This window comes from Hemiscyllium ocellatum, chromosome 30, assembly GCF_020745735.1.
Source record: "Hemiscyllium ocellatum isolate sHemOce1 chromosome 30, sHemOce1.pat.X.cur, whole genome shotgun sequence".
Classification (NCBI taxonomy): Eukaryota; Metazoa; Chordata; class Chondrichthyes; order Orectolobiformes; family Hemiscylliidae; genus Hemiscyllium; species Hemiscyllium ocellatum.
In genome coordinates, this window is record NC_083430.1 from 26850852 (window position 1) to 26868617 (window position 17766).

The window sequence follows — 17766 nt, forward strand, 5'->3', positions numbered from 1 at the left end:
CCCTTAGGTCTCATTTTATCTTTTCCCTCTCACCCTTAAGCCCTCTAGTTCTGGAATCCCTGACCCCAGGGAAAAGACTTTGTCAATTTATCCTATCCATGCCCCTCATGATTTTATAAACCTCTATAAGTCACCCCTGAGTCTCTGAAGCTCCATGGAAAACAGACCAAGCCTATTCAGCCTCTCCCTGTAGCTCAAATCCTCTTACATCTAACTGTAAGAATTTAAATTTCCTAGCTGACATGGTAAGATTTCAACTCATATCTCCAAATCTTTGGTCCAGGCATCTGGATTAGATTAGATTACTTACAGTGTGGAAACAGGCCCTTCGGCCCAACAAGTCCACACCGACCCGCCGAAGCGCAACCCACCCATACCCCTACATATACCCCTTACCTAACACTACGGGCAATTTAGCATGGCCAATTCACCTGACCCGCACATCTTTGGACTGTGGGAGGAAACCGGAGCACCCGGAGGAAACCTTCGCAGACACGGGGAGAACATGCAAACTCCACACAGTCAGTCGCCTGAGGCGGGAATTGAACCCAGGTCCCTGGTGCTGTGAGGCAGCAGTGCTAACCACTGTGCCACCGTGCCGCCCTTAACCACTGTGCCACCGTGCCGCCCTTAAACTAGTCCAGTAACATAACCACAATGCTACTTAACCTTGGTTTAATGTGACAAATTATCAACAGTTCTTGTATAAAGTTGAACTTGCTACTTAAATATTCATAAGATACTGGATTTAAATAACTAAATAGTGGATAATAGTCAATAGTTTAAAAAGCTAAATAAATGATTGCACTACATAACATTGATTTCTGTTAATATTTCTCCTCCAGTTCGGTTCAATGATGAAATTATTGGTTCAACAGATTAACTTCTAATAAGAACAGCTCTGATGCAATTGGTGGGTGTGATTTTTTTAAGCAAAAGTGCATTTGCATTTACTTCAGGTGAATTTTATAAGCTTTTCATTAATACTGGTTGTGTGAAACTATTATAGAAACATAGGACATCTTAGTTCTAATTTTTCTTACTTGTATTATAAGTCTCAAATGAGCAAGCTCACAGATCTAGTGATCATGTGACTTTTCAGCTGTTATAATTATTAACTCAATCTCATTGGCCATTAATAATTGTGATTAATCTGTTGGTATAATAGAAATTCATGGGCTTGTGAATATGTGACGAACACAATTATTTCATTTTCTACTGAAAAGGCTCTGGATTGGAATCAGTATTGTAGGGTCAGATGGGGGTTTGTTCGCAAGGCTGCTATAATAGACAAATATAGTTATTATATGCATTCCTTTACCAGACATCGCTATTAATTTTGTAGTGAATCTATTTTGAATTTCATATTTGCATATGCATCACATTGAAAACCGCACTGATAACTTCCCTTAGTGAAATTTCCTGTTCTAAAAGTATACATTTAGTAATTACCTGTGGTTCTTGAAAGACTTTTAGTTTCAAATTTGTCATGCTCTGCTCATCACATTCAACAATTTTACTGACATGTATTCAACATTTTCCTGAAAATTGCAGTCAGGGTCTAGTTTAAAAAAAAGACAAACACTAGATGCTGGAAATCTAAAATAAATCAGAAAATTACGGAAATATTCATCAGGTTGTTCTTCGAAGATCATTCTGATGAAGGGACAATATCAACATGAAATTTTCACTTTGCTTTTCTCCACAGATGCTGTCTAAATATTTCTCACACCCAATTTTAAAACTCTTTTCTGTATTTGCCTTATCTTGCTCTCCAATGCTATTCTGGATCTAAAGATACATTCCTATCCTCATCCCATTGTAAATTGATGCATCTATTAAAATAATACTATTCCACCAAAAAAAAATACACTTTGATTCCACCCCTGTTATCCCTTTAGTATCAATGTTGAGCCCATAGGAATTTACCCCTACTCGAAGATTAAAAATCAGTATGGTGGGACAATAGGACAACAATCTTCCATAGTCTCCAAGTAGGAAATATAACTTGACTTTTGATTTCTAAGATCATTATTTTTACTTCCTCCATATCTCCAGTCATTGAGATGTGCAGTCCACCTCGTCTGCTGCTCCCACTATGCACCAGGAATGCTGTCATTCTTGTTCACTTTCCCAGTTTCTTTAATCTTTTGACGTAATTTGCACCACCTCCTTGTAACCACATTTAATCACCTTTTCATCAGTTGTTCTGACTCTCACTATTCTTAGAATACTTCTGCCCTAATCTTTAGTTGCTTTTAAGTAGACTACACAATTCTCCCAAATAGTCTGAGAAACCTCCAAGTCTAATGTTTAGTTACAGTAAACCACTCAGACTGCTAAAATGTTTAGTACTGAGCTTTAAAAAATTAAGACGTAATTGTTTTCCCCAGCTGGAATTTTTCATTTCAAAAGTAATTTGAAAGACCCCAGGTGGGGAAGACAAAGAGAATATCAATTAGTGTCATTAAATCCTCCATTTCTCTGTGAGCAATGCCACGTGGCATTCTGTAATTGGATATAACAATATAAATTAACATTTGATTCGAAAAGCCTTCTAATTTGTATTCCATTATGGTTTTGGCAGCTCATTTTATTGAGGCCCAAAATAAATCAGTTTAAATTAATATGTGACATCCTCAACGATTACTAAAAACAATTAGCAGCAGTTCCTGACATCAATCACAGATGAAGTTTTTCAGTCACATTGTTTCAGCAGACCAAAACCACAAAGCAGCTGCAATCACATGGTTACCAGGAACCAATAAGCAATTCTTGAATAAAAGAGAATTTTTCTTAATCTCCGTTGCCATCTGTCACTTTTTAATAGAATTCTTAATTAAGTAGGCTAGTCAATCCATAAGCACAGCTAGTGAAAAAAACCCATGAAAGAAAACATTAGATGTAAAATGTGTTCCAACAAGATTCAAGTATACAATCACCAAGATTTTAAAGTTCATTGTTTTAGCAGTATACCCATTTTAATTTAAAAAAATAAATATAGAAAACAGAATAAAACATATCTTACATTTATTTTTGTCCAAAAGAAGTGATATTTAATGCTACGAAAACAAGTTACATACTACAGGGTATATGCTTCATTAAGGGAATAAACTCTCCTATGAGAATGTATGACTACCAAATATAGTTTAGAAAGTACAGCTAAGAAAAGGCAGATATAAAAATTTAACTCATGGGGCTCAGTTAGAGGTGAGGAACAATCCACAACCGTAAATGAAAACTAATCTGTTCTGTCGGAGCCTAGACTCGAGTATTGGGTCAATTAGTCTGCATTTCTATATAGCCAAAGGTTGACAGCATGCACCTAAATATCTCCTCCTGCTGTCAAGGACTGTGCTAGTTGAAATAATTGGAACTTGAGCGGTAAAAGAAAAATAAAAATGTTGTTCCCTGGTATTATTGTCTTAGAAATGTTGACACTTCTATTGTTCTGACTTCCATATTTATTAAGAGACACTCTACTTGTTGCGGAAAAAAAAATCACACCACACAGGACTCTTTATAACAAACACCAAATTGATAGAAAATAGTCTAAGCCTCTATTATTCCTAAATGGGAAAAGCTTCAGAAAACTAAAGCACAAAGGGATTTGGGAGTCCGACTTCAAGATTCTCTTAAGGTTAATGTGCAGTTTCAGTTGGCAGTTAGGAAGGCAAATAGAACTTATTTGCCTTAGAACTTAGAACTTATTTCAAGAAGGCTAGGATGCAAGAGCAAAGATGTACTACTGAGGCTGAACAGTCCGTATTTGGAATATTGAGAGCAGTTTTGGGCCCATATCTAAGGAACCTTGGAGAGGGTCCAAGCAAGTTTACAGGAATAATCCCAAGGATGAAGATCTTGTCATGAGAAATGGAAGGATTAAAGGGGATCTCATCAATACAGGTCTGGATACAGTGGATGTGGAGATGATGTTTCCACCAATAGGAGAGACCAGGATGATAGGGCACACTGTCAGAGTGAATAATGACCTTTTAGAACTAGAGTAGGAGGAATTTCTTCAAACAGGGGATGGTTAATCTGTGGAACTCATTGCCACCGAGGGCTATAGAGGACAAGTCATTGCATACATTTAAGAAAGAGATAGATAAGTTCTTGATTAATAAGGGAATCAAGAGTTATGAGGAAAAGATAAGAGTATGAGGTTGAGAAACATAGCAGATATGATCAAATGAAAGAGTAAACACATTAGGCTGGATGGCTTCATCCTGCTCTCATTGTCTTCTGGTGTTGAACTTGTATCCTGAATATCAAGCACGTAATTAAATTCCTCAAGAGAATAGTCTCTGGAGGGCATGCTGTATTTTTACCTTCTGATTTGAGGAAAGTTTAATCGTAAACAAGCTTTTCTGAAGCATAAGCAGTTCCATGTCACAGTAGAATAACATTTCCTTAAATTTAAAGAGTTGATTGAGAACAAATTCAATGTGCTTATTAGTTCCAAAATGTGTTTGTTTTTAACTTCCTTGTGTCCTTCAGGAAGGACTGCTAAATTGAAGAGATCACCTTGCTGCTTTTGTTTCTATTACAGAATTGTTCCAGCCAAATAAAATACACAAAACTATTTTACATGTACAAATAAATTATTTAATAGCAAGTTGATTTTTATGCTAAAGATTGTGTACAAAGTATACTTCCCATACAATCGTTAACTCCCCGAAGTCTTTCAAAACTAATTTTGCTAAATTGAATGCATGAAATCATGTCGATTCTAGCTATCCCCACAACCATAATTTGCACTAAAAGATGTTTAGATGTAGAAAATGTTTAACAAGTTTTCCTTCTCTTTTTGAAAATAATCCCATGAAATAACATGAAAAGCAATTCCCCACAGCTTCCATCTGGAGCATGAGAAAGCAATGGGACTTGTGCCTTGCTTCCTCGCAGCCAAATAAATGCATGCATTCCTGTCACTTAACCGTGAAATAAAATCCGCCACTTGTGCACTTCCAAAAGTCAGTTGCTGTGCCACCAAAATACATAGACATTGCCAGCTGGTCTGTATCCTATTTGTCTTCAAGTCAAACTGCACATTTTTATGGAGAGAAAAAAATCTTTTCTTCTAGAAAAGTTGGTGCAATCATATACATTCTGCGCCACACTGAATTTTCATCACTTCAAGGATGCCGCAAGCCTTCAGGTTATGTTACTGAATTAGTAATCTAGAAGACTGGTCTAATGATCCAAAGAAATCAATTCAAATCCCAGCATAGCAGCTAGGGAATTTAGGTCAAAATGGTTAAATAAATCTGGAATAAAAACCTAGTAACAGTCATGGGGACTATGAAATAATCACATTGTCATATAAACCTACCTAGTTTACTAATGCCCTTTAGAGAAACAAATCTGTGGTCTGCCTAATCTGGTCTACCTGGTTCAAATGCACAGAATAACAGTGGACTCTCAACTGTCCTCTGAAATGGACGATGAAGCCTTACAGTTGTGTTTGCAAAAGCAGCTGACCACAAGATTCTCAAATGACAACTAGCAATGGGCAATAAATTTTCATCTGATCAGCAATGACCCCTTGAAGGAAAGAAAAGTCTGATGAAAATGCACATGTCATCTCTAAGAAGCTTGGAAGAACAGGAAGTGCATTTTTCCAAAATGCCAAGATATTAATTAAACCTTGGACATAGCTTGAGATTTACTGGTAAATTGCACATATATTGCTTAATTTTCAACCATAGTATCAATGGATTAAGAAAAAAACTCCCAAAATACCAATGAAATTTTGCTAAGCTGCCTGCTGTATCAGAGGTCGGACCAAGGAAGGTTCCTCAATAATTTACTGCATTTATAGTATAAAAATGGTGTTAAAAGCACAAGCTATCTGTTGTGGTTCTGTTCACCGAGCTGGGAGTTTTTGTTGCAAACATTTCGTCCCCTTTCTAGGTGACATCTTCAGTGCTTGGGAGCCTCCTGTGAAGTGCTTCTGTGCTGATTCCTCCGGCATTTATACTGGTTTGAATCTGTCGCTTCCGGTTATCAGTTGCTGTCCGCTGCAGTGGTCAGTATATAGGGTCTAGGTCGATGTGTCTGTTGATAGAATTCGTGGATGAGTGCCATGCTTCTAGGAATTCTCTGGCTGTTCTCTGTTTGGCCTGCCCTGTAATAGTGGTGTTGTCCCAATCGAATTTGTGTTGTTTGTCATCTGAGTGTATGGCTACTAGGGATAGCCGGTCGTGTCGTTTCGTGGCTAGTTGGTGTTCATGGATGCGGATCGTTAGCTGTCTTCCTGTTTGTCCTATGTAGTGTTTTGTGCAGTCCTTGCATGGGATTTTGTACACTACGTTGGCTTTGCTCCTGCTGGGTATCGGGTCCTTTGTCCTGGTGAGTTGTTGTCTGAGAGTGGCTGTTGGTTTGTGTGCTGTTATGAGTCCTAGGGGTTGCAGCAGTCTGGCTGTCAGTTCAGAAATGCTCCTGATGTATGGTAGTGTGGCCAGTCCTTTAGGTTGTGGCATGTCCTCGTTCCGTGGTCTATCTCTTAGGCATCTGGTGATAAAGTTGCGTGGGTATCCGTTTTTGGCGAATACCTTGTATAGGTGTTCTTCTTCCTCGTTTTGTAGTTCAGGTGTACTATCCCTAGTAGCCATACAGTCAGATGACAAACAACATGAATTCGATTGGGACAACACCACTATTATAGGGCAGGCCAAACAGAGAACAGCCAGGGAATTCCTAGAAGCATGACACTCATCCACGAATTCTATCAACAGACACATCAATCTAGACCCTATATACTGACCACTGCAGCGGACAGCAACAACTGGAAGCGGCAGATTCAAACCAGTATAAATGCCGGAGGAATCAGCACAGAAGCGCTTCACCGGAGGCTCCCAAGCACTGAAGATGTCACCTAGAAAGGGGATGAAACGTTTGCAACAAAAACTCCCAGCTCGGCGAACAGAACCACAACAACGAGCACCCGAGCTACCTAATACCACCACAAACCTTATTTGTAGAACGTATGAATCTTACCGTTGATGAGGTACCAATATGTTGTTGATTCCACCCAATTTCACATTGATTTTTAGGCAGAGGTTAGACAATGTCTGAGGAGATGTCCTCACAACATTTTTCACCTGAACACACTGAGTTGCCATGCCAAGGAGGGTATCACCTACTCGCTTCACCTCAGCTAAATTGGGGAAACAAAATCAAAAATTAGTACTTGAAATTCAAATGTCATAATTTTGAATATTTTAAGTTAAAAAGGGCAATATGCCTAGCAGTATGTTTTTATAAAATTAAAGTTCCAAAACTTTCAAAACAAAATATTTTCATTTAACACATAATACTAAAGACCTGGTTGAACTATCAAGCCTGAAGACCTAAAATATCTCAGGTGTCACTTGATTGCAGCAATCCAAATGCTTCACTGCTGGGTCAACTTGATTGGCAATTGAAGTTAATCATTATTCTAAATGAAGGTTTCACCTTCTACTCTGTTAGTGAGAATCTCAATTTTCAAAAAAGCACTGTTATAAGCTTTATGCAAATCACTTGTTATGGGAGTTCAATTCTCAATAAAGGAATATTTGTCCCAAATTAGTGCAACCTTTATCTCCAGTGTTAGATTCTCAAGCAATGGTGATACACAGGTCCCATTCATATTTAATATTCAAGTTCAGTTGTCTATCAATAAATAACCACAGTAATTTTCAAGAAATGGGATATAGAATTTCTTGAGAAGAGCAAATATTGTGATCATCTTTACTCTCATCCAGTCCTAAACCTCAAATCTTTGCTAGATGACTTCTATAGCTTATTGATGGTACATCCATCTCCAATGTATAACGTGTGGAGTCACATCTCACCCTATGACAATCACAAAATTCAAAGCTGACATTCCAGAGTAGTAATGATGGTTTGCTCCACTGTTAGAGATGCCAGCTTTCAGATGAGATGTTAAATCAAGGACTCATCTGCTCTCTCTCAAGCCAGTAAAATAATCCATGACACTATTTTGAAGTAAACCAGAATATCATCCTGTTCCCTGGACAACATTTATCTTTCAAGTTAGATTATCCGGTCATTATCACATCACTGTATGGGCTCACTGACAACACTCAGTGTTGTCTCTACAGTGTTTTAAAGGAAGCCAAGGGGTAATGGGGCTAGGATCATGGAGAGTGCCATATAAAAGCAAGTTTTAAATTTTCTTTCCAAATGAACATTTTTAATATCAGAGCGCTACCAAATTATGTGATCACAAGGGAGAATCAGTATTGAATCATGCATGGCTGGAAGTGAAAAGACAGGAGGTGGTGGTGGAGGTTTGCTTTTCAGACTGGAGGCCTATGACGAGTAGCAGTCACCAAGATCAGTGCTGGGTCCACTGCTTATCATCCTAAATTATTTGGATGTGAACATGGAAGGTATAGTTAGTAAGTTTGCAGATGACCCCAAAATTAGAGGTATAGCAGACAGCGAAGAAGGTTATCTCACAGTACAACCAGACATTGATCAGCTGGGCCAATGGGCCGAAGAGTGGCAGATGGAGTTTAATTTAAATAACTGTGAGGTGCTGCATATTGGAACTGTAAATCAGGACAGGAGTTTCACACTTAAGGGTAAGGTCCTAGGGAGTGTTGCTGAACAAAACAACCTTGGATTGCAGGTTCACAGTTCCTGGAAAATGGAGTTGCAGATAGATAGGATAATGAAGGCAACGTTTGGTATGCTTTCCTTTATTGAACAGAGCATTACGTATAGGAGTTAGGAGGTCATGTTGTGGCTGTATAGGACATTGGTTAGGCCACTTTTGGAATATTGTGTGCAATTCCTGTGTCCCTCCTATAAGAAAAATGTTGTGAAACTTGAAAGGGTTCAGAAAAGATTTACAAGGATGTTGCCAGGGTTGGAGGATTTGAGCTACAGGGAGAGGTTGTTTTCCCTGGAGCATCACAGGCTGAAGGGTGACCTTATGGAGGTTTATAAAATCATGAGGGGCATGGATAGGATAAATAGACAAGGTCTTTTCCCTGGGTAGGGGTGTCCAGAACTAGAGAGTATAGGTTTAGGGTAAGAGGGGACAAATTTAAAAGGGACCTAAGGGGCAAAGTTTTCACGCAGAGAGTGGTGCATGTACGGAATGAACTGCCAGAGGAAATGGTGGAGGCTGGTACAATTACAGCATTTAAAAGGCACCTGGATGGGTATATGAATAGGAAGGGTTTAGAGGGATATGGGCTAAGTGCTGGCAAATGTGACTAGATTAGGTTAAGAAATCTGGTCAGCATGGACAAGTTGGACCAAAAAGTCTGTTTCTATCAGAAAAACCTCGATGACTCTATGTCTTCAGTTGTCCACATGTTTACTTTTACAGGTATTACTGAATCGTATTTAAAAATCGGAACCCCACCCAAATGACCTTTTCCTAATCCAGGCTGTTACAGTCCACTGTGTTGTCACTTTTTCTTCCCTTGTTGAGGTCAGTTAATTTAGCAAAGATTGAACTCTAGATCTTCCTGATCTGTGGGGCTCATCTATTCATTACTTAAACTCACTGCACACTCAATATAGAATTCATAGAATAGGATCCATAAAATCCCTTCAGCGTAGAAGCAGGCCATTTGGCTCATCGAGCCCACACTGTCCCTCCAAAGAGCATCCCTCCCAGATGCCCCCACCCCTATTCTATCCCTGCATTTAGCATGGCCAATACACCTGCGTGGTACATCTTTGGACTGTGGGAGGAAATAGGAGAACCTGGAGGAAACCATGGGAGAATGTGCAAAATCTATGTAGACAGTTGACGGAGGTAGAATGAAACCCACGTCCCTGGTGCACTGAACCACCATGCTGCCCTATTATATAATTAACTGAACACCTTTTCAGATTCAGAATCAGAATCATGAATGTAACCGATAGGGACAGATAATCAGTTCCTATATGCAAGTTCGTTGAAAAAGAGAGCCAAAAGTAAGTGTTTGCCACCAGGTGGTGCCATTGTATTTAAGAAGCAATTGATTCAAAGTTACATGAAGCTTCTACAACTCTTACCATAGACAGGTGTTTTCCCCGGTAGAATAACAATGACAAGCTGGAGTCCTGAATAGGTGTTCTTCAGATGCCTGAACATTGGCTCCACACTGTCAGCTCCTTGCGCATATTTACAGAAACACGGCTGGCCCTGGATAGGCATCCCCGCATCCTTAGATATTTTTCGCAGCTGGTCAGTAAAACTCCTATATGTTTGAAAGACAAAACTTTTAAATATGGAGCTCTATGGGCAGTTGGGACTGTTGTGATTTCTAAAAAGAATTGTGCTTTCTGAGGATCCGCCATACAAGGTGGGAAGTCAGAACATCCCTCAGCAATTACACTTTTCCCCTTATTAATATACATAAAGTTTGCCAAATACAGCTGTCTGAAAACAGAAATTATCCAAAAAGACAATTTCCTTTGTGGGGGGCCACTCAAGATTTATGTACAAAATCTGTCTGCTTATACAACATCACATCAAATATATTCCTCAAATTCAGCAGCAAATTGTGGCAAATGATGATATAAGTTACAATTCTAACAATTATTGTTTTGTGTCTGTAATTTCTTCCATTTACCATGTGTCACTACTGCTGTATATATGACTATGCGCCCGCTTAGAGATATCACAGATATTGTTCCAAAGCACCAATATTAGCGATATGATCTATTTTCACTTATAATATCTATTGTTGCCAAACATATATCAAGACTAAGATCAACAAAAGCTTACAGTTGGTGAAAGGGCAGTTCAGAGATGGCCCTATCAAGATGGTTGTGTCCTTGTACATAGCGAGGAAAATGAGAGATTTAAATGGGTAATCCAAAGATGAGAAAGTCTAAAATCTAACATGGTCTCAACAGATTGGATTTTGCTGAATAAAATGTGATTAAATGCGATTGGACAGCATTTGCAGGATAATTTCAGATTGTCAGTCAGACTTGCTGCGTGCACACTTGCAGGCACTGAAAACCAAGTATTAATACATAAGGCTTGACAAAGAACATGTATACACTCTGCACCTGTTCCAACTCAACTTTCATTGGTTAATTTCTCAGGGTAATGTCTTCACCAATCAACCTGCTTGATTTAAAATTTAGATAAAACCTGGCAGCTGTCAGTCATTATTTATTGGTGTGTTCTCCATGGCAACATCACAACCAGAGTCAACATGCCAACCAATCTGCACGCTTTTCTTAAAGTATAAATATTGGTTTTCCATTTGAATTGGCATTGATACAATTTGACCCGATAAGTGCAAAATGAAGACATTCAACAAAATGTGTCTTTTTCAGCTCATGTACTACCAAACAACATCTATTTTCTTCTGCATGTTCTATTCTGTTGGTTTCTCTGCAGTATCCAGGTAGATAAACAAACCACTGAACTGGAATGCATATTGTGTGATACAGTGGAGGGAAGCAGAAGTTGCACCAGAGCATTCTTCATACTGTGTTGCTATTTACATAAAGGGGACAGTTTTAGGGAATTACAATACTCATGGACAGAGAAAAAGAGTTAATGTTTCAGGTTGATGGCTTTTCATCATCATAACTAATGAAAAATTATTGATCTAAAACATGTTGTTCTCTCCATACATGCAGCCTAACATCCATTTAAGATTTTCAACATCTAAAGTCTTTTTTTTCCAAAGATAAGGTGTTCAATTGTTTGGTAACTGATCTGGATGGTATAGTGGCACAGCAGGTAACACTACTGTCCGACAGTGCCAGGGACCTAGGTTCAATTCAACGTTGAGGTGACTGAACGTATGGCGTCTGCACATTCTTCCCATGTCTGCATGGGTTCCCACTGGGTGATTTCTTCGCACAGTCGAAAGATGTGCAGGTTAGGTGCATTGGTCACATTAAATGGTCCTGTCGTGCACAGGGATGTGCAGGCTAAATGGATTAGCTATTGGAAATGCGGAGTTGCAGGGATAGTTCTGGGTGGGATATGTTTCAGAGGGTTGCTGCAGACTTGATGGGTACAATGGCCTCTTTCTGCACTGAAGCAATTCTGTGATTGTACTGATTTTAAGTAACATTAATTCCCTTGTGTTCGAAACAAGCTTTACAATAGCCTTCTAAATGCAGGTCACAAGCTTTGCAGGTGCAAGCATGACAGTGTAAAATACATAGGGTAAGGTACTGAGTTCTTGCAATGGTAGTTGCAATAGCCTGTAATTGCAGACTAATGCAGAAAGAATTCTACACAGAAATTTTAAATTACACTATAATTCAGTAGTTAGTTGAAGGAAAATTGTGTTTAATAGCTGGCTTACCATGTACAAAATAAACGCTTCACAATCCACTGAAGTGAGAATCTGGGTTAAGAACACTGAAACCAGATCTGTACATGTTCTACTGCACTACAGGTCACTAAATTCTTCACACAATACTGTTCTAATAATCTCAGCAATACCCTTCAATCTGGGTTTCCTACTGTCAAATTGCTAGGGGAGGAATCAGAATGGTGCATTGCCTTCCTGGTGCCAGGATCCAGGATAACTTGGAGAGAGTGCAGAATATTCTCAAAGGAGAGAAGGACCAGCAGGTGGTCATTGTACACGTTGGAACTAATGACATAGAAAGGAAAAAAGGATGAAATTCTGAATAGAGAATACAGGATGTTAGGCAGGAATTTTAAAAGGTGGTCCTCAAAGAGAGTAATATCTGGATTACTCTCCGTGCTACAAGCTAGTGAGTGTAGGAATAGGAGGATAGTGCAGATGAATGGGTGGCTGAGCAGCTGGTGCAAGGGTGAGCGGTTCACATCTTTAGGTTATTGGAATCTCTTCCAGGGTAGAAGTGATCTGTATTAGACAGACAGATTGCACCTGAATTGCGAGGTAACTAATATACTGGCAGGAAGATTTGCTACAGCTGCTTAGGAGGATTTAAACTAGTTAGGTTGGGGGGTTTTGGGGGGAAGGGGACCCAGGGAGTTAGTGAGGGAAGACTTCAGTCTGACACTCGTACAAATGGGAAAAGGAGCAAGTCAAACAGTCAGAGCAGGCAGGAACAAAGTAAAGAACGAGGTAGGATTGATAAATTAAATTGCAGATGAACTCAGGGCTTGGTTAGGAACACGGGACTGGGATATCATAGCAATTACAGAAATATGGCTTACGGATGGACAGGACAGGCAGCTTAATGTTCCAAGATACAGATGCTATAGGAAGAATAGGGAAGGAGGCAAGAGGGGAGAAGGAATGGTGTTTTTGATAAGGGATAACATTATGGCTGTTCTGAGGGAGGATATTCCTGGGAAGATGTCCAGGGAAGTTATTTGGTGGAACTGAGAAATAAGAAAGGGATGAGCAATTTATTGGGATTATACTAGAGAACCTCCCCAATAGTGAGTGGGAAATTGAGAAACAAATTTGAGAGATTTCAGTTATCTGTAAGAATATTAGGGTGATAATGGTAGGGGATTTTTAATTTCCAAACATAGACTGGGATTGCCATGGTGCATGGTGTTAAGGGTTTAGATGGAGAGGAGTTTGTTAAGTGAGTACAAAAAAAAATTCTGATTCAGTATGTGGATTTACCTATGAGAAGGTGCAAAACTTGACCTATTCTTGGGAAATAAGGCAGGGCAGGTGACCGAGGTGTCAGTGGGGGAGCATTTTAGGGCTGGAGACTATAATTTTATTAGTTTAAAATAATGATGAAAAAGGGTAGACTGGATCTATATGTTAAAGTTCTAAATTTGAGGAAGGTCGAATTTTGACAGCATTAGGACAGAACTTTCAAAAGTTGATTTGGAAGTTGGGGGGGGGGGGGGGGGGGAGGGGGTGAGGGGAAGCTGTGAAAAGGGGCGGCTGGAAAATGGGAAGCCTTCAAAAATGAGATAACGAGAGTCCAGAGACAGTATGTTCCTGTTAGGGTGAAAGGCTGGTCTGATAGGTGTAGGGAATGCTGGATGAATAGAGAAATTGAGGCTTTGGTCAAGAAAGAAAGGAAGCATATGTCAGGTATAAACAGCAGAGATTGAGTGAATCCGTAAAAGACAATGGGAGTACACTTAAGAGGGAAATCAGGTGGGCAAAAAGAAGACATGAAATAGCTTTAACAAATAGAGTTAAGGAGAATTCAAAGGGATTTTATAAATACATTAAGGACAAAAGGGTAACTAGAGAGAGAATTGGGCCCTGATCAAGGGCTCTGGCCCGAAACGTCAAATTTCCTGTTCCTTGGATGCTGCCTGACCTGCTGTGCTTTAACCAGTAACACATTTTCAGCTCTGATCTCCAGCATCTGCAGACCTCACCTTTTACTCAGAGAATTGGGCCCCTCAAAGATCAGCAAGGCAGCCTATGTGTGGAACTGCAGGAAATGGGGGAGATTTTGTGTTTACGTGGAAGATATAAAAATGCGATAATGGATGGTGACATGGATGTAGGTTTGGTCGCTGAGCTGGAAGGTTAGTTTTCAGACATTTCGTCACCATACTATGTAACATCTTCAGTGAACCTCCAGATGAAGCACTGGTGGTGTAGCCTGCTGTCTATTTATGTTTGGGTTTCATTGGGTTGGTTATGTCATTTTCTGTTATTTTTCTCAGGGGGTGGTAAATGGGATCCAAGTCAATGTGTTTGTTGAGAGAGTTCCGGTTAGAATGTTATGCTTCTAGAAATTCTCGTGCGTGTTTTTGTTTGGCTTGTCCTAGGATGGAAGTGTTATCCCAGTCAAAGTGGTGTCTTTTCTCATCTGTATATAAGGATACTAGTGAGAGTGGGTCATGTCTTTTTGTGGCTAGCTGATGTCCATGTATTCTGGTGGCTAGTTTTCTTTCTGCCTGTTTGTCCACTACATTGTGGATTAGTGGTGCTGGAAGAGCACAGCAGTTCAGGCAGCATCCGAGGAGCAGTACTACTACTGCTCCTCGGATGCTGCCTCAACTGCTGTGCTCTTCCAGCACCACTAATCCTGAATCTGGTTTCCAGCATCTGCAGTCATTGTTTTTACCCTGTCCACTACATTGGACAAACAGGTAGAAAACTAGCTAAATATTTTCTAACATCTCCATTTAATTTTTTTAACCAAAATGGCTAATTTCATATTACACAATTCTATCTGCTTTTTTTGTCTCCCATTTATCCAATCTGTCCACATCTTTATACAGTCTCTTTGCATGCTCTTCATTGCTTACTGACCTTTGTAATTTTGCATCATCCATCCACTCAAACATCTTACATGCAATCTCCTCATCCAAGTAATGAATATGGATTATAAACAACTGGGACCCAACTACATATCCTTCCAGTACACTGGTAAAATTCCAGTTTTCTGTCCATTAACTAATCTACAATTTATGTTAATATATTACACCCCCAATCCTAGGTAGCCTAATTTTGTTTATAAACTTGTCCTGTGGTACCTGATTGAATGCTTTTTAAACATCCAAATATTGTATATTACTGCTTTCCACCCTGGTTAACCTGGTCACATTCTTTGAAGATTCTAACAGATTGTCAAATACTTCAGGATTGATATCATGGCATTGCAAAGCTGGAGATTTACTAGAATGGTAGGAATGAGGTTGTTTAACACTGCAGAAATTCTGGAGAAGCTGCAGTTATTCTCCTCTGAGCAGAGAGGGTTAAAAGATTTGATAGGTGTTCAAGCATATGAATGGTTTTGATAAGAATAAATTTAGAGAAGGTACTCCCAGTTGCAGAAAGGTTAGTAAACAAAGAACATGATCGACAAAAGAACCAGAGGTGACAGGAGGAACAGTGTTTTCTCTACACCGAGTTCTGGTGATCTGGAATTTACTTGTTGAAAGAGTGGTGGAAGCAGGTTCAGTGGCAACGCTTCACAAAACTGGAAAATACACAAGCAGAAACAAATATAGGGCCACAAGGAAAGAACTGGGAAATGAAATAATCTATGCCTGTCTCTTTGTTGGCTACGTAGAACAGTTGATCTTCCGTAATTACACCGGCACCACTCCCCACCTCTTCCTCCACTACATTGATGACTGCATTGGCACCACCTCATGCTCCCGTGAGGAGGTTGAGCAATTCATCAACTTCACCAACACGTTCCACCCTGACCGTAAATTTACCTGGACCATCTCTGACACCTCCCATCTCTGACACCTCCCACCCCTTCCTGGGCCTCTCCATCTCCATTAATGACGACCGACTTGACACTGACATTTTTTACAAACCCACCGACTCCCACAGCTACCTGGATTACACCTCTTCCCACCCCATCTCTTGCAAAAATGTCATCCCATATTCCCAATTACTCCGCTTCTGCCGTATTTGCTCCCAGGAGGACCAGTTCCACCATAGAACACACCAGATGGCCTCCTTCTTTAGAGACCGCAATTTCCCTTCCCACGTAGTTAAAGATGCCCTTCAACGCATCTCGTCCACATCCCGCACCTCCGCCCTCAGACCACACCCCTCCAACCGTAACAAGGACAGAACGCCCCTGGTGCTCACCTTTCACCCTACAAACCTTCGCATAAACCAAATCATCCACCAACATTTCCGCCACCTCCAAACAGACCCCACCACCAGGGATATATTTCCCTCCCCACCCCTTTCCGCCTTCCGCAAAAACCGTTCCCTCCGTGACTACCTGGTCAGGTCCACGCCCCCCTACAACCCACCCTCCCATTCTGGCACTTTCCCCTGCCACCGCAGGAACGGTAAAACCTGTGCCCACACCTCCTCCCTCACCTCTATCCAAGGCCCTACAGGAGCCTTCCACATCCAAAGTTTTACCTGCAGATCCACTAATATCATTTATTGTATCCGTTGCTCCCGATGCGGTCTCCTCTACATTGGGGAGACTGGGCGCCTCCTAGCAGAGCGCTTTAGGGCACATCTCCGAGACACCCGCACCAATCAACCACACCACCCCCGTGGCCCAACATTTCAACTCCCCCTCCCACTCTGCCGACGACATGGAGGTCCTGGGCCTCCTTCACTGCCACTCCCTCACCACCAGACACCTGGAGGAAGAACACCTCATCTTCCGCCCTGGAACACTTCAACCCCAGGGCATCAATGTGAACTTCAACAGCTTCCTCATTTCCCCTTCTCCCACCTCATCCTAGTTTCAAACTTTCAGCTCAGCATTGTCCCCATGACTTGTCCCGACTTGTCTGACCTACCTAGCTCCTTTTCCACCTATCCACTCCACCCTCTCCTCCCTGACCTATCACCTTCATCTCCTCTCCCACTCACCCATTGTACTCTATGCTACTCTCTCCCCACCCCCACCCTCCTCTAGCTTATCTCTCCATGCTTCCGGCTCATTGCCTTTATTCCTGATGAAGGGCTTTTGCCCGAAATGTCGATTTTGCTGCTCGTTGGATGCTGCCTGAACTGCTGTGCTCTTCCAGCACCACTGATCCAGAATGAAATAATCTTGTCAGCTCTTCCACAGAGCTGACACAAACATGATAACCTGAAAGGCCACCTCCTGTGCTGCATTATTCTATAATAATATATTACATTGCTGGAGGGGTTGTCCTTTGGTTGTTCAGCTGGATATAAAAGGTAGCACAGCACTATTCAAGAACAGAAAACTTCTGTCAATGCAATGGCCACAGGCATTTTTCAATGATTACCACCAAAAACAGATGGACTGATACCAAATACATAAATAATGTCCTATTTAAAAACAATGACAACCCACTTCCAAAAAACTGGAAATGCTTGGCATGTTCATAGATTTTCAAGACATTTTAATAATTGCAAGTTTGTTCTTTGTTTATACTTAAAGAAA

The 17766-nt window shown here is 40.5% G+C and overlaps 1 protein-coding gene across 2 annotated transcripts in view; it reads right to left on the minus strand.

The window, feature by feature from the left end:
• Window positions 1-17766, minus strand: part of LOC132830136 (protein argonaute-1) — a 116457-nt gene that overhangs the window by 33837 nt on the left and 64854 nt on the right. For both annotated transcript variants that reach the window (XM_060847642.1, XM_060847643.1), the window contains exons 12-13: window positions 10030-10214; window positions 7003-7162 (exon numbers count right to left, since the gene is read on the minus strand). In XM_060847642.1, the coding sequence (XP_060703625.1) occupies window positions 7003-7162; window positions 10030-10214 (345 nt within the window). The remainder of the gene's footprint in view (window positions 1-7002; window positions 7163-10029; window positions 10215-17766) is intronic.